This window comes from Pteropus vampyrus, unplaced genomic scaffold, assembly GCF_000151845.1.
Source record: "Pteropus vampyrus isolate Shadow unplaced genomic scaffold, Pvam_2.0 Scaffold47, whole genome shotgun sequence".
Classification (NCBI taxonomy): Eukaryota; Metazoa; Chordata; class Mammalia; order Chiroptera; family Pteropodidae; genus Pteropus; species Pteropus vampyrus.
Window position 1 is genome coordinate 2,621,362 of NW_011888828.1, and position 23,609 is coordinate 2,644,970.

Here is a 23,609-nt window from a genome sequence, read left to right on the forward strand (position 1 = left end):
TTTTTTTTTGTTTGCTTGTTTTTTGCAGCCAGATTGATGCTGCAGATTAATAATTTGGGGGGAGAGGATTGTTCTTTTTTGTTGTTGTTTATGTCATTTGGGTGTTAATATTTCTTTTTACTTGAAAGATTTGGACTAGGTAAAGAAATCAATACTATCAACATTGTCTTATGTTGAAATTTATATTCAGAGGCATCTTGATATATGAGAAGCATAATATGACTTAGGAGAAAAGCTCTTAGTACAGATTCTGGCTTTGCCTCTTAACTGTGCAGTTTTGTAGATATTATGTAACCACTCTTGCCTTTATTTTCTTCCTCTAAAATAGATATGACACTAAAAAGTTGTCAAAAAGGAGAAAACATGTAATGTACATAAACTATACTTGTAAAGACAGTGTAGACTCAGTAAATGTTAGTTTTGTCTGTGGGTCAGGAAAGGGCCTTTGTGAGTCTCAGTTTTTTCAGGTCTAAAAAAGGGCTGTTACCATTAGCTTCATACTAATGCCATTAGCTTGACGTTATTAGCATTATTGTAATCAAAGCATATTCACATTGCATTAAAATGATAAATGTACTTTGAAAAAACCTGCTATACTAAAAATATTGTTTAAATTGATAAAGTAGAAAATACTATGTTTTTAAATTAAAAACGGAGTAAAAATTATTCTATTGAAGGATTTAATCAAGTTTCACGGTAACCCCTAGAAGTCGTACATGTTTTCTAATTTACTTTATTTACATCTTTTTTATTTGACAGTTGATAAAACATTAAAACAGGATAGTGCCAAAAGAAAATGAATTCAGTATTACTTTGCAATTATATTCAAAACAGTAAGATCAAGAAACCTTGTGTGAGGAAGAGTTAAAGAAAGTCATGCATTTAGCTAGAGAAGACCAAGAGAAATACCAAGTCTGTCTAACATTTTGAAGACTTTTATATAAAAATACAGTCAGGCCGATTCTTGTTTTTTTTTTTTTAGAAAACAAAACCTGGATCGTATTCTTTAAGTCAGATTTTGATATAAGTTGAACTTAATTAGAACATACCCCCAATAGAAGGGGAGATAGTAAGTACTTTCTACGCCTGAAACTGTTGAAACAGACTGGATAACCATCCGTTGGAGGTGTTACAGAAGTGAGTTCTTTACCACATGAAATTCAGGCACAGTACTGACCAAAGTCCCAATATTCGTCTGATTGGGATACTAAGTAAGGATCGATCATCCAGGAGTTGTTGGTCAGTTTCACTCCTGCTTTGGGAATCACTTCCATTAATCCTGGATGAGTTGTTTATTTAAAACATAAAATGGCCTCAACATCACCTTGCCTACTGAATCAGACTCTGATGGTGGGTTGTAGGACTCCAAGATTCTTGCATTCCTCAACCAGCATTTGGGAACCACTGGTCTGGACCAAGCCCTTCATTATACAGGTGGGGTTTCTGAGACTCAGACTAATTAAGGAACTTCCATGTGGTTCCACGGTGAGTTTACTGGTGAAACCCAGGCGCCTGATTATAGTTCAGTGCTCCTTCTAGTCTTCACTACTATCTGTATTCTCTAATTACCTAAAATAAGATATCACTTTTATGGGGAATTTTCAAGTTTGCATTTGCAGTTTTGTCCACAAATTAAATTTTGTTTCTTTTGATCCTTTCTGAATTTGGAATGTTTTTCCTATCCCTTTTAATATGTTCTCACTTAGCTTTATCATACAAGACCAAAGGCAGATGCCTTTTTCTTTTTCAGGACAGCTGCTTTTCAGAACAGAAATATAATTATTGTCAGAATTATCCATCACTTTTGCAGATAAAGAAACTTAGGCCACAGAGGTTAAATAGTAACTTAGTTAATGACAATATCTCTTCTAAAAGTTGGATTTTCTGATCCCCAATTCAGTGCTCTTTCCACTTTTCCTCATTAAAAGTTGGTGTGGATTGTTGTTATTCGTTTTAACATAGTCATTAACTGCAGGGTTTTCAAGTTACTGCACACATCCCTTTCTTCTAAACCATGTATGTATACAAAGTTTGTATCCAGACTTGGAACCTGACTAAGCAAACAAGTTCTAGTGATACCATCAAATATAAAGGATAGAAACACTCTCTAGAGAGAGTTTTGAGATAGTGCTGGTGCAGTACTTCTTGACTCCTTGGGGATTCATTTATTCAACAAATATTAATTGGGCAACTGTTAGGTGCTAGGCCTTCCTTTGGATCTGGAATACAGTAGTTAACAAAACTCTATTTTCGCAGAATTTACGTTCTATTAAGTTCTATTACATTCTAGATATATTTTGATTCAAGTTTAAGGCCTTAGATTTCATTGATGGATCAGAACTATCTGCTAGTGAGCGTGAGGGGGTCAGGAATGACTCCAGAGTTTTGGGCCTGAACGACTAACAGAATAGAGTTACATTTTACTGAAATAGGGAGGTGGTAGGTTTCTATTACATATCTAAGAATACATGTTGAGTAAACAATTTTATATACAAGTCTAGAGTTCAGGTTGGAAATCTAGGCTGGAGAGAGGAAAGCCACCTATATGGTTCAGACCTTTGCTGGAACCATGTAAGAGATGTGAGTTTAAGTAATTAGACTGTAGAGTATGTCTGGTCAGCGGAAACAGTCTCATTTACCATGTAGTTTACAGCTTATGTTACTATACTTTATCAGTGGTACATTCTTAAGAAAAATGTCACAAAGTAATATCTGCTAAATGTAAATTTAAATGAAATAATTTTAACGTTATTTGACTTATTAAATATTAACTAAAACAAAGTAAAAACATTGTTTAAAGTCTTAGAAACATTTTGCTATGCAGGCATAATTTTTGCCATGGACTTTGCCTTAAATATACATATATAGGTTTCTGCCACAGTTTCTAGCATTTACCTAAGATCCAAATTAATTATTTATGTTCTATTCTGGCTTTTTTCATACAACTGCTAATAAGTATTTTTCCACCTATTCTGTTATTTACTATGTATTGATATTGTTTTTCTATTTATTTTTTAAAAAACAGTAATATTACATTAACTGAAAAAAGAAAACATTAAACATTTATATTACCTTAAATCAGATGTACTTATAGTAGCGATTAATATAGTTACTATATAAAGTATATGGAGTAATAATACATTGAAACCTTTTCACTGTTTTTACTCTGGGTTGCGTAGGGTATCTTTATTTTTGTAACAAAGTTTAACCATAAACACTTCTAAACACTTTTAAATCAGGTATTAACATATGCAAAGGAGATTAAGAAGTTTGCATTAAAATTATTCTGCTATCAAGAAACTTAATTAAGCTATAATTCAATCAAGTCAGCATGGTTATCTTTTACACAAAATGGATATGCTCCTTATACTAGTGTCCATGAACCTTAGAATGTAGATAGAGAGGAACAAAATATTATAAAAAGCCACCTGAAATCTTGTGAGGAATGTAAATCAATAAATCAGAGTTTGTAATATTGATACTAATGGACCAGAGATGAGTGGAATTTGATCAGTTTAAATTTTGTCAAAGAGGTAAGTTTTGAATCAGGATTTAAAGCTATGTGAGGGAAACTGAACAAAAAAAAAATCAAACTTCAAACTAACTGCTTTTGATAGGTCATGTGTATGCATATGAATGTGTATGAGTATTTTTAATTTCTATGTATAAATCTCCAGCCTAACCAAAAAAGATACAAGGCGAGTACTCAAGGAGAATGTTCCATGTGTGTGTATGTATGGAAGTAAAAGGAAAGGACACAACCAATCAGAGCCTGTGTTTCCTCATATTCGCTGGTGAAAGGGGGATGTTCCCCAGAGTTTTTATGACGATTAAATGAGATAATGTTTGTGATAGGTACTATGGACGGAAGTGCTACTGAAATGTTCGGTAGCATTACCATAATCTACACTTTATGATAGGAAAGAGGAGATGAAGTTTATTATAGATTCTAAAGGGGTAAATACTTTAAAAAATACTTTAAAATGTTCTAAATAAGGCTTCCGGTATCCTCAGCATATCTCAGTTTTCAGTTACTTTCTATTCCACATGTTATAAAATCCAACTTTCTAATGCGAGCAAGAAATGGAGTCAAAAATCTAGATCTTTCTAGCTCTAAACTTCACCTATTTTTTCCCTCTTCACCCACTTCCAAAATGGACATAATAATTCAAATAATTCAAGAAATCAAGTTTCTCGATAGCAGAATAATGTTCTTTTACTTAAGAACTACAAGGTTATTTAAATGTTTTACGTGATTATTGTGAGGGGAAATTCTAACATTTTCGATTATCCACATGGCTTTTCAGTTTTTCCTTTTAAGAATTATGGCTTTTCTGTTTAGGTGTTCCTAACTGGAAAAAAGCTTAAAAAAAAAAATAATTCCCTAGAATAGTTGAAAGGAGCTTATATTTTTGAAGTATAAGTATGTTTTTGTTTTTCCGTAATGTAGAACTTTTATTTTTTTGCCCTCTTTTAGTCTGTGTTCACATTCTAATATTACTACTAAATCAGCTACTGTTTTCTGCTCTTTGCCGTTCTTTATCTGAAACTATGTTCACACAACAAATCAAAGCCCTTTTAATTTGTGGAAGACACTTGTCAGATGTTCAGTATACCCGGTTATTAATTTTTCTCTGAATGATGTTGCCAGTCTCCTCAGATGAGTGCTTCATTAAAGCCCTTAAGTTTTATGGTGCCCACCTGAAAGAACATAAAGAAAATCTGTCAAAACTCCCTATACCCAAATTGATGTTTCTGAATAAAAGTTTGGTTTTCTCAATCAGTATCTTGGTGGTAGATGACTATATAACAATTATAATAATGTAATAAAAATAGTTTTCTGTCAAAACTATGACTTTTTAAAAAGCTTTTATAAAATAAAGGTATCTGGTAAATTTGATGAGACTAAATGATTATCACTTTAATGCCTTCTGGAGAAAAAAGTCACTATAAGGAGCCCTTTTTATTTTGCATAAAAATATGAGTTTTTTTTATGATTTCATAATTTGAGACATCTATTTTAAAATAATAAAAGTTTCTGATTTCTCTTTGATAGAGCTGGAGTGGACCAGAGAAATTGCTTGCTTTAGATGAACTTATTGATAGTTGCGAACCAACACAAGTAAAACATATGATGCAAGTGATAGAACCCCAGTTTCAACGAGACTTCATTTCGTTGCTCCCTAAAGAGGTAAGGAAGATCACTTCCGTTCTTCATGGGGTGCTATTTGAGAATATAATTCAACAGCTGCCACCTTTAAACACTGTCATGCTAATTATGGTATTCAGTATTACCAGTTTAACCCTTTAAGAAGTGTTACAGAGGGCTGTAAATAATAACCTGCCATTACTTAATAATATCATTTTCAGATTAAAGTATGCGTATAGACTAAGTGACTTCTTTCTACCACTGGAATAAGTCATATATGGGAGTAAGCTATTTAGTTTCACTAATTTGATTGTTTCTTTACCAGGATTTTCCCCCAGGTTATTTGAAACCCAACCTTTAGTTGTCTTGGCATGTTCATTATAGCAGTAGATTTTTTCTTTTTTTAATCTGATTTATTAAAACAGAAAATTATTTCTTATTTTGTTGTTTGTTTATCCCAAGTCCCTTCGGGACTAATAGTTTTATGATTCTATTGAATTGTAGTTCTCTGTTACTTATATTGTATAATTATTTTAAAATATGTGGAATTTCGCATGTATATCTTTTTCTTTTAATCATCCTGCTTCTCACCTCTGTCACACAGAAACACACACATAAGTACAGATTTTCCTTACCAATTGCATTCTTATGACATTTCTCGTGGAATTATTTATGCCCATTTATTTTTATATCTTCACGTAAACTGACACTTTTTAAATCATAGATTATGATCATACGGGCATTCTTGACTGTGTAAATGAGACACAGTTTAGATGTAGTTTCTATTGATGTTATAGGCTTCATAGTTTCATTTTTGTTAGCAAACAAATAATATAACATTAAATAATCAATGTCATGTCACCATAGTTTCATAAATTACAGGTGTGCCACTAATACATGTCAGCTAAGAAGACAATGTAAAATACTAATATATAATTGCGAATGATCCTGAAACTTCAAATTTGAAGAGAAAAGGAGTCAATTTTTTTTTTTCAGAAAACCATTCTAAATAGCCTAAGATAATTAAAGATAGTTCCAGTTTTAATTTCGCATTGGCTGTGACTAAAATAATTTCATCATATTTAATATATGAAACTAAGAATAACTCCAGGAAAAAAAACAAAATGAGAAAAACATTTTTTTTTTCCTGAAATGTTTCTTCTTTGAAGTGATTTTTTTTTTTTTTTTTTAATGATATTGTCCCAGAAATAAACTTTTATTCTTGCTGGCTCATTCTAAAACCGAGTTCTTTGAATAGATTTGGCTTATGAAAGTGACATAAGCTCTTTTAGCTTCCAGAAGGATGTTAATAATAGGAAACACTTTTGTAAATATTTGACTGAAAGTGAATTTATTCACCTTTGATATATTCTTCATAGTTTCCTTTGATATCCTCCTTATTTTAGAAGGTAGTATTTTGGTAAAAGATAGACTTTCTCTTAGTCTGATTTGTCTCCTTATCTCTAAGAGTGGTGAGTTTTTGTTTTGTTTTTTCTTTATTTGGATTTCCACTTTTTAACACACAGAAAATATGATTTAAAATGGAAGACTATGAGAGTTTTTTAAGAGTCTAAGAATTAAGCACAAATGATTGATAACCAGGGTAAATGCAACGAAGATTTTTTGGATTAAGTGTTCTTTTAAAGATTGCCTGAGGAAAACGAAGTGAGGCTACGTAAGAGAATGAAACTGAATCCTGGCTTAGCATATTATCTATACTGCCACTAAGAAAACTTGCCCAGGCTTTGACTGATTGATAATTGCAAAATTAAGTGGCTTATGGAGTATCCATTAAAAAATGACAATGTTGAAATATATATGTATATTTGTATATGTGTATGTATATATATACACACATATATGTAGATTGTTGAATATGCCTTTTATTTTAAATGACTATTTCTATATATGATACTGAATGATCTTCTCTGACAGACCAAAAATATTCCACAAAAAATATTCTACTGTCATTTGTCAGTAGTAGTATTAAATTGAATACCGAATAATTGAAGTATTTTCTACATAGAATGTACTCAATGAATTTGTGATTAAGAATGAACTCGATATTTAGAAAATCATTGGGAAAGCATAATTTATACCATGTAATTTTTATTTCGCATTAAAAAATAATTCAAATTGTGCTTGTACTCCCTTCTTGATCCTTGGCCCTTTAAATGATAGTTTGTTTTAATCCTTGTAATTCAGTTTATATAAAAACTAAACTTTATTGCTTCCGTGTATTTTTATTTGTTTTATTGCTCTGTTTAGAACATTTTTGTCCTAAAAGCATAATTTAAATTTCTGTGATTCGTGAGGCTAATTGAATAAGCATATTCGGAAGCCATCAGTCCTCTTTTTCTTCTTTTTTCATTTCGTTTATTTGAATTGACTTTACACAATGAAAAAAATTGTTGGTTTGCAAGTATTGGCAACAAAATTTTAAAACCAACGATATACCAGAGAGCTAGCTCAAATATACAACTCTATCTGGCCTATCAAGAAATTCTCTTAAGCAATGTAAAGTAATTAGAACCCATTTACTCTTATATTTGTCTATGGAGCAATTTTGTAATTGTCCCCTTTTGTCATTTACAGTTAAGGGTGTAAACGTTTTAAAAGTTTATCATTATGGCAATAAACACTTTGATGTGATAAAGAACTATTAATTACATCTAACTATCAGAAGTGATCTGAAATCATATCACACAGAATATAAAGAATTCTCATTTCTTAAGTCCTTCAATAAATTTAATAAATTTACCCTTCAATAAATTTACATTGTACTAGGGAGATAAAAAGATAAAATTTAAACAAGTAAAATAAAATAGATATTTAGATAGGTAGGTGGGTGGACTGTACTGGACGGACGGACAGATGGACCAATGGACGGATGGACGGACAGACAGAATTCTTGAGTTGCCACTCAACAGCAAAGGCAATAGCAGAGGCTGAGAGATTTAATAGGTGTTCCTTGAAGAGGTGAGGAGTTAGTGAAGTTCCTAAAAACCAATAAGAGTGAGTTTCTTAAATCTGGTATATATTTGTTAAGACTGAATATTAATCAGAGGGTACTGACTTTCATAATTTTAGAAATTAGAATGTACAATTATATTACATTTATCTATAAGTACTCCATCCTGTAGAGAATAATTAGCTTATTTTTATACTTGTATTTTTTTGTAAAAATAAGTGTATACTATGCTTTTTTCTTTTCATAGCTGGCACTTTATGTGCTTTCATTCCTGGAACCCAAAGACCTGCTACAAGCGGCTCAGACGTGTCGCTACTGGAGAATTTTGGCTGAGGACAACCTTCTCTGGAGAGAGAAATGCAAAGAAGAGGGTAAGGTTCAAAATCACATAGAGAGAATGTTTTTACTTTGAAAAAGCAAAGTGAGTCTGAAAATAAATAGAAAACATAAAAATAAGTTTTATGTAAAATAAAATAAGTTTTATGTGCAAGTAGAATAAAGTGGTGGACAAATGAAAAGAGAGACTTTGGCAGCCTATCGGAGAATCAGGAATGAGTCTTCATTTGCATTCACCTACTTATATAAAGTCCACGTGTTATTCCACACGTTCAAATGAGCTGTCTTGCAGCTAATCCCTTTAATGAACACTATAACTAATAGCAAGTATATCTGATTTGCTTCTCAGTCTCTAGTAGAATTAATAAACAATGAAAAAGTCAAGATGAGGATGATTTAAAGGAAACCCAAAGTTATATTAGCAGTTAAATACTCAAATATTCTATAGTCTATTCATTCCTTTGACAAATGTATTTGAATACCTCCGATGAACTAGACATTCTTAAATCCTGAGAATATAGTAGTGAACTCCCATTTTCATCTTATCATAGAGTTTATGTTCTTGAAACCTTAAAAAAAAATTCCCTTTCTTAGCAGAGGAGTAGGTATATCCATATTAATTAAAGAAAGGGCTTCCCGCCCCGCCCCCCAGCAGGTATCTAGAAAAATAAATATGTAAAAATATTACTTGCCTCTGACAAGCAAAATTTTTGAGAAAGACTCTTGGTGCATGAGATAGGTACTCCATAGCTTGTCCTCCCCTTCATGGAAGAAATAGCCGAGTGGGGATCACTGATAGTTCGTGACGCTTGGAAGTGAAGATCCTGGATACTTGGTTTCCAGTCCTGCCTCTGCCCTGTCTGTGGCTCGAACTAAGCAGTGAAACCCTTTCTCAAGTGCTTATAAAGTGGGATTAATCATATCTGCTTTACCTTCTCTCACAGAATCATTATTTTAATGACTTAAAAAAAATAACATATACATTAAGATTTATCATTTTAACCATGTTTAAGCGTATAGTTCAGTGGCATTAAGTACATTCATATTGTTGTATAACTGTTACTGCCATCCATCTCGAGAACTTTTTCATCTTCCCCAGCTGAAACGTCATACCTGGTTAACGATTACTCTCTATGCCTCCTCCCTAGAGCTGCTGGCAACCACCATTCTACTTTCTGTCACTATAAGTTTGACAACTCTAGGTACCTTGTATAAGTGGAATCATACGGTATTTGTCTTTTTGTGACTGGCTTATTCTACTTAGCATAATGTCTTCAAGTTCATCCATGGTAGTACATGTCAGAATTTTTTTTTAAGGTTGAATAATATTCGATCGTATGTATATACCACATTTCGTTTATCCATTTATCCATTGATGGATGCTCAAGTTGCTTCCACTTTTTAGCTATTACGAATAATACTGCTATGAATGAGGGTGTACAAATATCTATTCATGTCTCTGTTTTCAGTTCTTTTGGGTGTATATCCAGAAGTGGAATTGCTGGATCATATGATAGTTCTGTGTTTAATATTTGAGGAGTCACCATACTATTTTCCATAGCAGCTATACCATTTTATATTCCCCGAAGCATCGCACAAGGGTTCCGATTTCTGCACATCCTCACCAGCGTTCCATAGGATCATTTTGAGAAAGAAACGAAATATTCAATATAAAAGATCGACATACAGAATGCAAACATTGTTTTGTACCAAGTGTTAGAAATTGGACAGTGTCCTGCATTTTGGTGGTTTTCAGCATAGGGAAAATGAGATACATTATAAAATGTGTAATTTTTGATGAAGGCAATTATACTCTTTAACTCTTTGAACTAGGTATAGATGAACCTTTGCACATCAAGAGAAGAAAAGTTATAAAACCAGGTTTCATACACAGTCCATGGAAAAGTGCGTACATCAGACAGCACAGAATTGATACCAACTGGAGGCGAGGAGAACTCAAATCTCCTAAGGTAACTGAACTGGTGCAGTGTAACGGAAACCGTCAATCAGTGTCAGCACCTAGTGTGTTTCTTCACTTCTTGGCAAGCGGTATAACTTGACACCTATCTCCTGTAGAAAGAACACAGTATATTTTAAAATAACTGCAAGTACAACTGACAGTATTTCCTCTGTTGTGAATTTTTCTAGTCTAAAAACTAATTGTATTTGAATAAAAGATGAGTTACATTTCATGTAGCTCTATCTTATGTAGATGAAAATTTCTGTGTATCCGGTTGAATTTTGTCACATACATTCTTCTGCCAACTAATTTGCTCCCTCTCTGACCACATGATCCAAACATGATTTGTGAGAAGTGCCCATGTTTCAAGGGTTTTTTTGGTGGCTTTTGGGTGTTTGATTATTATAAATTTAAGTATTATTCTGACTTTTGTCTTATAACATTCCAAGTATATAAAGAATGGTTGAAAATGTTTGAAATTCTTAGAATTATTTTTGCAACTGGATGGAAAGCAATTTTAGGAGACACTGTTCTATTACTGTGTGTATATTATAACAGGCTTTTCTTGTAAGTTTAAAGAGTTGATAATTATTGTTACTCTTGTCTTCCTAGTTAATTGGTGCTTTTGTTTTTGTGTGTCAAAATTGCAAAAATTAGATGCCTATTTTGGTTTGAGCAGATAAAATAGATTATAAAATACATTTGTGTTTGAACCACCTTTATGAAATCTTGACTCAGTAAAATTTTAATAATTGATGTCTCAAGTATAAATAATAGGATATGGAAACAACAAAATGTTTAATACTTGATTCATCAGTTGGGAATGATGATGCTTCATATTTTATATGAATTTTAATTCTAGACATAGACTACAGATTACTGTTCCTATTTATGGTTTCGTTTTTCTTTTCACCAGTATTTTAAAAAACATAATTTAATAACATATTTCTAATCTGTACATCTGTCTCGTAGGTGCTGAAAGGACATGATGATCATGTGATTACATGCTTACAATTTTGTGGTAACCGAATAGTTAGTGGTTCTGATGACAACACTTTAAAAGTTTGGTCAGCAGTCACAGGCAAAGTGAGTTTATTTCTTTCTGTGCTTCACAAAGTCACTATTTTGTCTATATCTTTGCAAAGATCAACCGGTGAAAATAGAAAACAAGGATTCGTTTTTGACCCTAGCTTATTTTGATAGTAAATATCAGAGCTTCTAATTTAGCTTCTTCCTTGGCAAGAAGGTGATGCTTATCATGATAGGGTTGTCATTAGTTTCTTCTTCATTTAAATAGTTTGTGTGAATACCTCTGTGATTTAGCTATTTTAAGATCTTACAGATGTGCTTTATCTTTTTCTTGTCTTAATTTTGTCTACCTTTTTAACCTAAATTATATCTCCTTCCTTTTTAATCTTTTCCAAAAATGTCATTGAGGGATATTTGTTTTTCCTTGTAAACTGCTTTGTCGGTAACCTGCTTACAGTTTAAAAGTTAAGTAAATCATGCTAATTTAGACTCATCTCAAACCCTCTAAGGTGGAAATTAAGCAGACTAGGTATTTAAATAGGAGCTGAAAGAAAAAAATAGTCCAAGCAATCACCTTCACTGCATATGACATTGTACTTTACTGGTTTTCTAGTGAATACTTTTGTCTGTCCAATGGAGAATATTTTCAGGAATTAAGTAATTGACCATTTAAAAAATAACAGAAGAAAGTGTGGGGGAAAAAAATCTGTGTCTTTTAAAATGTCCTATAGCATGTTGATTCTTGGGCAAGAATTTTCTAATATTCCAAGTCAAATGCTAAAAATTTTTAAAGCAGCTTCATATTTCCACAATTTAACGTTAGTTTTGGATTGGCTTCAGGGCTTTAACGTCTGTCTTTACTTGCCTGGAAGTACCTTGCCCGGCTCCCAACTACTGCCTCGCTGTAGGTTCAGATGAACTGTGGTATGTAGCCACACCCAACACTCTTGGCATTCTCTCATTGAATCCATTCCCAGGGAAGAAACCAAGTTGCAGTTTTAGTCTTATTTCATCAAACAGGCCAGGCTGGAGTTTCATAACTTAATGAGAAGTATTTACTTTCTACATACTTTTTCCTCAATTGTGTGTGTGCTTGTATAATATAATGCTACTGAATAAATAAAGCAATAAATAATGATGTGGTCATGTTATATTGATGTGAAAAAATATTTTCTGATATGCTAAACAATCAAATTGGGTGAATATCTTTACTCCAAATTTTAATGAGCTACTGAAATGTTATTTAAATCGTTTTTCTTCCTATGCAAAAGTAATCATCTTAAGTGTTTTTGCAGTGTCTGAGGACATTAGTGGGACACACAGGTGGAGTCTGGTCATCACAGATGAGAGACAATATCATCATTAGTGGATCTACAGATCGGACTCTCAAAGTGTGGAATGCAGAGACTGGAGAGTGTATACACACGTTGTACGGGCATACTTCCACTGTTCGTTGTATGCATCTCCATGAAAAGAGGTGAGGGAAAAATCCCATAGTGATTGGGAATTCTTCCTCTGTCACTTATGAATTTTGGGCCTTTTGTGAAGAGTTCAGATTGTATAATACTTACTGTGTCTAATAGTTAGTGATAATGTGCTTTTAAATTAGACTTTAATTATTAGATTTCAGATGTTTCTGTACTAGGAAAGCAGGAGTGTATTGGCGTAAAATCGAGGCTTGTCTTTAAATTTCCTTCCTCAATTATTAGTGTTGTTGGCTTCCTCCTTGAAACTCCCTGGTCTCTAATCTTGAATGACGCCTTACTTTATTGTTCTACATCTTTGATGACTCATCTTGAAAAAAAATATATATATATATATTTTGCTATTCATTTTCTGCCAGGGGGACAAATTCAGTTATTCAGGCTTCAGGTCTCCAAGTCTTTTCGATTACAGACCCATCCTACACCACTTCATCATATCCTAGGCAAAAGCTGAGGCCTGTGGTTTTTAATTTATTCTCTCATTACCTGTCACCTAAACTATTGAAATGGCTTTCAGACCTGGTCTTCTCACCTTTTACACAGCCGACAAAGAACTCTTCTCTAATTATGATAGTATCACTGCCCTTTGGGAGTCTTCTGTTGCTTATGAATTAAGGAGAAAATCCTTTATCCAGTTTTCAGAATAGTTTCGGCCAAACCAGACTGCTTGCTTTTTTCTTCTCAGTGTCTTTGCTCTTGGTTTTATCTCCTCCTACAAAGCCCTCCTATTAAAGTCCTTTCTATCTTCTGTTGGCATGTCTTTGTGGTACCCGTTAAATGTGATTTCTACTTCATTCGTCAAAAAAAGATTTTTGTGACGTGTCCTTACAGTAAATCTATTCCAGTCTTTACCTTTAATTCTGTCCATAGCATCTTCTTTATTAAGAACCATTAATTACATTAAGCAGATTTCGCAGTAGATTGGTAATATGTGAAGAAAAGTACCATTTCGTTTGTATTTTGAACAATGTGGTATATACCATTAAAATTTGGGGGATTAGTATTAAGAGACGTTGCATTTCAGTTTCCATTATGTTCTTGGACTTAAATCCCTCAATGCTTCCCTTTTATACTCTTCCAAATGTGGAAACTATGGCCTTTCTTTATCTCTTAGGAATGACATAAAGATACCTGAGTTTTTCAGCTCTGCTTTGTAATCCGAAAGTGACTGCAGTACTTGTTTCACTCTAGTCTTCAGAAGAGTTTAATTTAATAATATTGGGTCGACTTCTTAAGGGATTTCTGTTGCCTGTACATAAGTATCTTCTAAAATCTGTATGTCTTGATGCCCCCATAGCCTGAATATTTGTAAAGATAAGCATACGCAGCCTTTGAGGACATGTCTAAAACTGGTTAATTTTACCAGAATATATGGCGTAAAGCACACATCTTTAGCTATTAAATTCTAAATTCTGATTTGTTTTGTTGAATAACGTTTATCGAATTTTATTCCTTACTCACAAAGGGAATAGGTGTTCATAAGCAAAATCTTAGGAAGTGGCATAAAGGATAAAAAAGAAAATTAAAAATTTTCAAAATATTACTACCTAGACTTCTCTCATTTACATTTCATAGATATTTTGTACATTAGCATTTTTATTTCTGACATATTAAGATCTTATTGTATATATTTAGAGCTGGCAGCTGTTGCTGCTTCTTTTTCTTCTTTGTTAAGTACAGTACCGTAGTTTTCAGAGTGTTCCACAGAACCCCGTGCTACTCGATCCCTCACGGCTGGCAGAGCCAAACAGGCAGAATTCTGGGCTCCCAACTTCTCATCCCAATCAGAGCGACTCAACTTTGTAATATTTATATTTTAAGACTTTAGATAGGATTTCTTTGAAAACAGGTGTTCCCGCTTAAGAAAAAAATTTTAATAACCACTGACTTTAATATTTCATGTTTTCTCATATTATTAAACATTCTAATATATATATTTTTTTCTGTTTTCCCCCAACAGAGTTGTTAGCGGTTCTCGAGATGCCACTCTTAGGGTTTGGGATATTGAGACAGGCCAGTGTTTACATGTGCTGATGGGTCATGTAGCAGCGGTCCGCTGTGTTCAGTATGATGGCAGGAGGGTTGTTAGTGGAGCGTATGATTTTATGGTGAAGGTATGGGATCCAGAGACTGAGACCTGTCTACACACGCTGCAAGGGCATACTAATAGAGTCTATTCATTACAGGTAAGAGATTATAGCTCTCATGTCCCTCAGATGCTTTACTGATGAATCATAAGATAGTTTTACTCAGATAACCACTGTCAAATTGTTGATTCAATACAGCCCCCAAAAGATGAATTATCCTTCTCTTTATACATACTTTAAAATTGGCATGAAGAAAGCATACATTCTGACATTATTTTTATGATTTGTTTCAGTTTTCTATCATCCATTTTCCCTCTAAAATACAAATATTTGTCTTGGAACCTGAGGCTTTAGAGCCCTAAGTTTTCCTATATTAATTAATGGGTAGATAGATAGTCTCAGAGGAGAATAACCTGGATTTTAATAAACTCGTTAGTAGAGGATTAATTTGACCAAAAGCCGCCCCTTTGCCTTGATAGTGGAGTTGATGGGCCATGTAATTGTGATTTCGTCCCCATGCAAAGTGGAAGTGGCGCTTTGCTGCATAAGGCCGCGCGTGCTCTCGCAGGGCTGCTGATGGGTAGTCGTAGGGAAGTACATTGGACTAAACTGAATTTTTTTTTTACATTTAAACCTGGTATCCTTGAATAGATTGTCATATTTTGAGATCAATAATTAGATTAATAGCAAGTTTAGAAAATAGATTTTATTTTATTTTCTGAAAGATAGCATTCCAATTCAAAAACGTGTCCTATTACTTACCCAGTTTATTTACCAGGTATTATTGCTCATTAGTGATCAGCAAATTAGGATAATCAGTTCTGTTCTCAGTCTCTGACAGTTCCATTCTTGGGGTATTTGTTTCTTAATTGACAGAATACTGTCTATGTCATGAAATACTGACACATAATAAAGATGTTTGTTAACTTAGAAAAAGTCATGAATTTGGAGGAGAGGTAATTGGCTGCACTTGTTTTTATGTTTTGTGATATGCTCAGAATTGTAAAGAATATAATCTTCTCATTTAAATAAACCATTAGATTGAGAAAAGAGGTAGCAACATTATTATAGACCTGGGAATTATAGACCTGGGAATTAATAGATATTTATTGGCTTTCAATATAGCTTGGGAAGCAGGAAAAGAGGTTGCTATATAGTTATCTTTTGTTATCAAAATGCCACCTCTTCTAATTCCAAATATATTTATCCGTTGGCACATTTCCTAATTAGCATTAGGTTATTGTAAATGAAATTTTAATTTTATGTATGACTTGTAGCAGAACTTTAAAATGTCGTGAATGTTGTTTAGCCCTTTTCATGCCTTAGACGTTGATAAGAACACCCTTTATCACAAGCTGTGTCACTTGTTTCAGCTTCCTATTGAGAAATAAAACTCAAATGGCAATCTTTACTGAATTTTCCATAGTATGGAGCTGTTATGTGTGACCAGAAGATCTGAAGATCTGAAAATATGTACATTTTAGGTGTTTTTTTTTTGTTTTTTTTTAGTTGTTTTTGCATCTAGTTTGAAGCCACTGGCCATATAAAATGAGCATTTGGGATAGGAGCCGAGAACATGCACTGTAGGGTTGCTTCATTACATACAATTTATCCTAGTACCTCATTTTGCTCCTGGCATTACCTGTTTCCCATGCTCTACTCCCTCTCCCCAATTAGGTTTAAGGTCAATAAATAATATCAAGAATGTCTATACTTCTAGTTTAATAAACTGTGTCTGTTGTAGTTTGATGGCATCCATGTAGTGAGTGGATCTCTTGATACATCAATCCGAGTTTGGGATGTGGAGACAGGGAACTGCATTCACACGTTGACAGGACACCAGTCGTTAACAAGTGGAATGGAACTCAAAGACAATATTCTTGTCTCTGGGAATGCAGACTCTACAGTTAAAATCTGGGATATTAAAACAGGACAGTGTTTACAAACATTGCAAGGTAAGTATTGGCTACCCACTTTTAGTTGTGTTTGTTAAAAATTAGAGAAATATGGAGCTTTTATGTCACAAAAAGAATTAACCTTATACAAAATGAATATGCTTATTTTGGATAAGTTTATGAGCATTTATTTCCACTCTGACTTAACAAAACTAGGCTACTCTTGACAAAGTATTTTAAATTGTGTTTTTAATATAAAATTGTTTAATCACTTCCTACATGTACAGTTAACTCTAACCTTAAAAAACAATGTGGAAGAGATGTTGGCTATATCATAGAAGCAACATACTCATTTTATTTTTTTGAGTGATCTTTTTATTTTGAATTTTTAGTGCCATTTTAAATTAAAGAGCTGTCTTGCTAAAACAAAAAACAAAAAGCATCTTTGATAGAAAATTGCTTTGGCTTCAACTTAGACCCTTAACCATCTGCTTAACTAGGATAAGAAGGAATGATGGTGCCCACTCAAATAAAGAAAGAAAAATGTGAACGCCACTATCATTAAATGAGGCACAACAGTGTTAACTTCCTAGGTCATGATTAACTGTTTTCTTTGGTCATAGCCCTCAGAAAGTGTTTTTTTTTTCTTTTTTCAGTGAGGCTATCAGGTGGGCTGTATTGCAGCATTTTACTCATTGGTTTTGTCCCTTCCTCAGAGTTTTGGAATAGTGTCCATTCAGCCTTTGCCCTTGAATGGTCAGTTCAAAGTGGTAGGGTGATCTCTTACGCTCGTTTGTCCATCAGCAGAATACATGAAGCTGGGCTGTCTACATCATCCCTAAGAAAAGCTCTCATTCCTACAGCCAGAAAACAAAATGTGTGTTCCTGGTAGCTAACCAAGCTTCTTGGAAGACAGAACTCTTGAAAATTAATGCTTCAGTTACAAATAGCTACCAGATTTTCTTACATTCCCACTGATCCTAAAATACTCAGAATACAGTTTCTAAATATGCGGCATTTAAAATATTTCATTTATTTTATCTTCTAATGTAGAAGTCTACAAATTACAGTGTAACTAACTCAAAGCCATGATTTCTAACCAGTAATTGAATTCGTTTGGTTTTGCCTAGGTCCCAACAAGCATCAGAGTGCTGTGACCTGTTTACAGTTCAACAAGAACTTTGTAATTACCAGCTCAGATGATGGAACTGTAAAACTATGGGACTTGAAAACGGGTGAATTTATTCGCAACCTAGTCACATTGGAGAGTGGGGGGAGCGGGGGAGTCGTGTGGCGGATCAGAGCCTCGAACACAAAGCTGGTGTGTGCGGTCGGGAGCCGGAACGGGACGGAAGAAACCAAGCTGCTGGTGCTGGACTTTGATGTGGACATGAAGTGAAGAGCAGAAAAGATGAGTTTGTCCAAATGTGTAGACGATATACTCCCTGCCCTCCCCCCTGCAAAAAAAGAAAAAAAAAGAAAAAGAAAAAAGAAAAGCAAAAAGAAAAAAAGGAAAAAAACGAAAAAGAAAAAAAATCCCTTGTTCTCAGTGGTGCAGGATGTTGGCTTGGGGCAACAGAATGAAAAGACCTACAGACTAAGAAGGAAAAGAGGAAGAGATGACAAACCGTAACTGACAAGAGAGGCGTCTGCTGTCTCATTACATAAAAGGCTTCACTTTTGACTGAGGGCAGCTTTGCAAAGACTTTCTAAATCAAACCAGGTGCAATTATTTCTTTATTTTCTTCTCCAGTGGTCATTGGGCTGTGTTAATGCTAAAACATCGTTCCAGATTCTGTGAGTCTGTTCTTTTACCACTGAGACCTAGAAAGGAGCTGCAATAACATCAAAACAAGTACTGGTTGACTTTAATTAGAGAGCATCTGCAACAAAAGTCATTTTTCTGGAGTGGAAAAGCTAAAAAAAAAAAAAAATATATTACTGTGAATTGTTTTTGTACAGTTATCATGAAAAGCTTTTTTTTTTTTTTTTTTTTTTTGCCAACCATTGCCAATGTCAATCAATCACAGTATTAGCCTCTGTTAATCTACTTACTGTCGCTTCCACATACACTCTTCAGTGCATATATTGCTGAAAGGTGGCAAGTTGTCCTGGGTTCTGTGAGTCCTGAGATGGATTTAATTCTTGATGCTGGTGCTAGAAGTAGGTCTTCAAATATGGGATTGTTGTCCCACCCCTGTACTGTACTCCCAGTGGCCAAACTTATTTATGCTGCTAAATGAAAGAAAAAAGCAAATTATTTTTTTTTATTTTTTTTCTGCTGTGACGTTTTAGTCCCAGACTGAATTCCAAATTTGCTCTAGTTTGGTTACGGAAAAAAGACTTTTTGCCACTGAAACTTGAACCATCTGTGCCTCTGAGGCTGAGAATGGGAGAATTTCAGATAACAAGTGAAGTTTGCCTGCAAGTAAAGAATTGAGAGTGTGTGCAAAGCTTATTTTCTTTTATCTGGGCAAAAATTAAAACACATTCCTTGGAACAGAGCTATCGCTGCCTGTTCTGTGGAGAAACTTTTCTTTTTGAGGGCTGTGGTGAATGGATGAACGTACATAATAAAACTGACAAGATTTTAAAAATATATAAAACACAAAATTAAAATAAAGTTGCTGGTCAGTCTTAGTGTTTTGCAGTATTTGGGAAAACAACTGTTACAGTTTTATTGCTCTGAGTAACTGACAAAGCAGAAACGATTCAGTTTTTGTAGTAAAGGCGTCACATGCAAACAAATGAAATGAATGAAAAAGTCAAATGGTTTGCCTCATTCTCCAAGAGCCACAACTCAAGCTGAACTGTGAAAGTGGTTTAACACTGTATCCTAGGCGATCTTTTTTTCCTCCTCCTGTTTATTTTTTTTTGTTTGTTTTATTTATAGTCTGATTTAAAACAATCAGATTCAAGTTGGTTAATTTTAGTTATGTAACAACCTGACATGATGGAGGAAAACAACCTTTAAAGGGATTGTGTCTATGGTTTGATTCACTTAGAAATTTTATTTTCTTATAACTTAAGTGCAATAAAATGTGTTTTTTCATGTTAGTATGCCTGTTTCTTCCACCGAGGTAATGATGCTTCATTATAAATATTTAAGTTTTGTCTAATATTTAAAACAGCAAAGTCTTGGCTTCTCTGCGTTCCCTGTAGTGTGTCCTTCCCGGCCTGTTTTACACAGCTAACGTCAGAATAATGTGCTGCGAATGCAGATTTCCTCTCTCTCCTTAGACTCTGAGAGGACAATCCACTGTGCTTATCTCTGTCTTATACCGGGATGTGCAAATATGAAATCTGGGTCCCTCATAGAGTTACAACATTTCTGTGATAGTTACAACTAGAATTCCTACAAAAAGTTCATTTTTGAAAGTTGAACCACATATTGCATACTTAACCAGGAACTTTCTATGCATTATCCATTCTCACCATCCCTATGAGGTAGGTACAGTAAGTCCTCACTTAACAGTGTCGACCGGTTCTGCAAATTGAAGCAAAATGACACAATGAAACCAGTTTTATCACAGGTTAATGGATAGAAACAAGAGTTAAGTTCCTATGGTACCTCATCAACGTTAAAATGAAACGACACTGAACAAAATGACATTATTCAAGGACCTGCTGTATTATTATCTCCATTTTAAAGATGAGGGCATGACTGTGGCTCAGACTGGTTAGGTGATTTGCTGGAAGTTAACTCGCAAGCACCAGAGTTTAAGAAGAAAGAAACCTAGAATTTTGACAAACTAAAGCAAGGTTTTAGAAAAAATAAGTCATTTTTGGGGTACTTTCAGGCTCTTCTGTCACTGTTTTATTTAATGCATCTAATGTAAGTGAAAAAAATGAAGTCAGTTATTCAAATGCAATAGCCTCTCAAATAGTAGGGTCTCTCTCCTTCCCCTCTATACATGCATAGGTATGGATGTATGTGTGTATTAGTAATATATATATAATATCCAGCATCTCAACTACTCAAGCCATGGATAAAAATGGACGCTACTTAATGACTACATTTCACACAAAATGTGTTCTTTACTCATAGGGCAGCAATTCTTGGGCCTTGCTCTCCCCAAACTACTAAATCAGAACATCTAGAAGGGGGACCCAAGAACCTTCATTTAAACTAGCTTTCCAGGCGAGTTATGGACACAGCTTTGAGACTGCTTACTTAGATACTGTTCCAGCATGTTGGGTTCTTCGGTGTATTAGTCCACAGCACATTCCAGGCACTAGAACATCAGGGGGAAGTGACAGGTTAAACGCAAAGTCAGAAAAACCACATAAACACAGGCAAACGTCTGTTAGGCCATGAAGTACAGAGCGGGGACCAGGGCAGGGCCTGGAGCCATGACTGCTGTTCGCGTTGACGGCTCTCAATGATTAAGAAAAAGCTGTGTCTCCATTTGGTAGTCTTGAGTTTTCATAATATAAATGTGGCTTAACTGTATTACAACTGAAGAAAAACATCATCTTTAAAAACAAACCTACATTTATAGAATAGAATGAGTTCACAGGCTTTGTAGACAAGTAGGCCTGAATTCAAGTTCTAGTTCCAATACTTTCTAGTGATGGGACCTTCATCAGATTTTTTTGACCTCATGTTTCCCCATCTAGAGTGTAGACAATACCCACCTCCTGAGGATGCTGTAGGGGCTATAAAGCGGACAGCACACCGATGGCACTTAGAGTTCAATAAATAGCAGCTACTATCAAAACTAAGAAAGTAGACCCAGGTAACTTTCTATATCTGGGAACAATTGAGTGTGCTCACGGCTCATTCAAGTATGTAATAAAAATAACATTTCTCTATCAATTTGCATTTTTTAAAGCAGAGTCACATAAATTTCTCATTTGAGTCTTAACAGAACCCTTGTGAGATAGACTGGTATTGAGCACCTAATGGTGGTTTTGTATATATACTTAGCTGTCCATTGAATATTACTTTATGAATAAATGAATAATCTTTATTACAGTGGATCTGTTCTTGAAAGGGAAAATGTTAACCTCCGTCTAAAGATATTGTCATTAAAGTAAGAAAGGTCATGAAGGGAAGCCTGCTTAATGAAGAAATTCACCTTATATAACAGCGAATTTTTAACTTTTCATATCAGAATATAGGCAGTCCCCACATTTAGATGTCACAAGTTCCCAAAGATCAAACACTGCCTGAAACTAATGCTAAAATTAGGACACCGAAGTAACCCATAAAAGCCCGAAGCAAATGCTTTGGGAGCATGCGCTCTGCTCTTCTCTCTCCCTCCCTCCCTCCCCACCTCTCTCATCACAGCTATTGGGTACATAAATGTTTCAACCTACCTACCTATTTAATTTCAAGAAATAACTGAAATTTAATGATTTGTATTAACTTCTAAGCAATTTTTAGACCTTTTGAGCTAGTCTGTTATAAATTCTCCTATTTCTCTGAACTGATTAGAGGCTACCATCAAACAACAACAAAAAGACCTCTGTGCTTTTCTCTTCCATGAAGTGAAACGAGGATCCAGGGCAGTCTCCCCAGACCCAGGCAGTGCCTTGCTTTCCACACACCATTCCCTGATGCACTCATTGCACGTCGTGAAACAAAGCCACAGAGATGGAGGGGAGAAGACACCTCAAAGGAGCCTGCCCGACTCCATTCTCACTCCTGTGACTCCTTCCATTCCATATCGAAATCAGAAACAAGCAGCTTTGCATAGCAGGAAGAGATTCCCGTTACATTTTTTGATTCCTTCCCTCAGACACAGCTTTTTTCATTTTCCTGTTAGTCATCCCCCACCCCCAGAGATCAGGACTGTAACCTATACTCCATCTGGTTCTTCAGTCAATAAAGGATTCAGCCTTGTCTCTTACAGCAATTCTAGGAGAACCTCCTGTTTTGTAGCACCATTTGTAATTCTACTGATAGTAAAAATGGGTTTAGTGTTGCCAATGGATGAATTTCAATAAATGCTTCTGACGCAGATTCTAATGCTCCCTGCCTACGGCATTCCAAAGGGTGTGCGTGTGTGTGTGTACACAGATACAAGAATATACTGGAACCTGGGAACAAGCCTCTTGTTCTCAGGGAGTCCTGACATCATTTCCCTTAAGCCTTTCCACGCTTCATGAAAACAAACAAACAAAAAGGAATGGGCCATATCAAGGGAAGGCGTTGGTGGCCGAGAGAAGACGTCTGAAGTCTTCCATGATGGATCAGTGGCCTCTGGGTCTGAAGAGGATGGCACGTGTGTGTTCACACAGTGTTCTTGGAGTCCTACATAAAGCAACCGTATGGCATCTGAAAAGTCGATGCACAGTTTGTGATTTTGGCATTTTCTATTGCCCGGGAGATAGACTAAGTTAGATCCAACGTGGCTGTACCCAGCTCCCTTTACTGAGAGTGCCTAGTCATTGATTTGAACTGCAAACAAACAGTATGGCATTGTTCACTAGCCAACATGTCTCATTATCCATTCGATTAATACTAGTGATGCCCAAATGAGTGAGGTTCCTGCCAACTTTATCCCTCTGCCACTTTCTCTTTGCAGATGGAGGAGACCAAAAAGATCAGAAAGCTATTTCAAAGGTTCTTCGGGGAAAGAGAAAGCACCAAAAGCTGAAAGGACTCAGAATGCACCTTTCCCCAGTGTAAAAAGTCTAAATGAATTCTAGATCCAGTTTCTAGGAAGACTCATTGCTGAGAAGAGAGGCTG

General features: G+C 34.8%; 1 protein-coding gene across 10 annotated transcripts in view; it reads left to right on the top strand.

The window, feature by feature from the left end:
- The window catches only part of FBXW7 (F-box and WD repeat domain containing 7), a 175,699-nt gene extending 155,731 nt beyond the window's left edge, over positions 1 to 19,968 (top strand). For 9 of the 10 annotated variants that reach the window (XM_023530192.1, XM_011359381.2, XM_023530191.1 and 6 more), the window contains 8 exons: positions 5,057 to 5,191; positions 8,368 to 8,491; positions 10,290 to 10,426; positions 11,389 to 11,502; positions 12,741 to 12,922; positions 14,890 to 15,115; positions 16,761 to 16,971; positions 18,042 to 18,378. In XM_023530192.1, the coding sequence (XP_023385960.1) occupies positions 5,057 to 5,191; positions 8,368 to 8,491; positions 10,290 to 10,426; positions 11,389 to 11,502; positions 12,741 to 12,922; positions 14,890 to 15,115; positions 16,761 to 16,971; positions 18,042 to 18,310 (1,398 nt within the window). In that variant the 3' untranslated portion in view covers positions 18,311 to 18,378. Of the gene's footprint in view, positions 1 to 5,056; positions 5,192 to 8,367; positions 8,492 to 10,289; positions 10,427 to 11,388; positions 11,503 to 12,740; positions 12,923 to 14,889; positions 15,116 to 16,760; positions 16,972 to 18,041 lie in introns of all 10 variants that reach the window. The other variant, XR_002780113.1, reaches the window with a different exon arrangement.
- Positions 19,969 to 23,609: the final 3,641 nt, after the last annotated feature.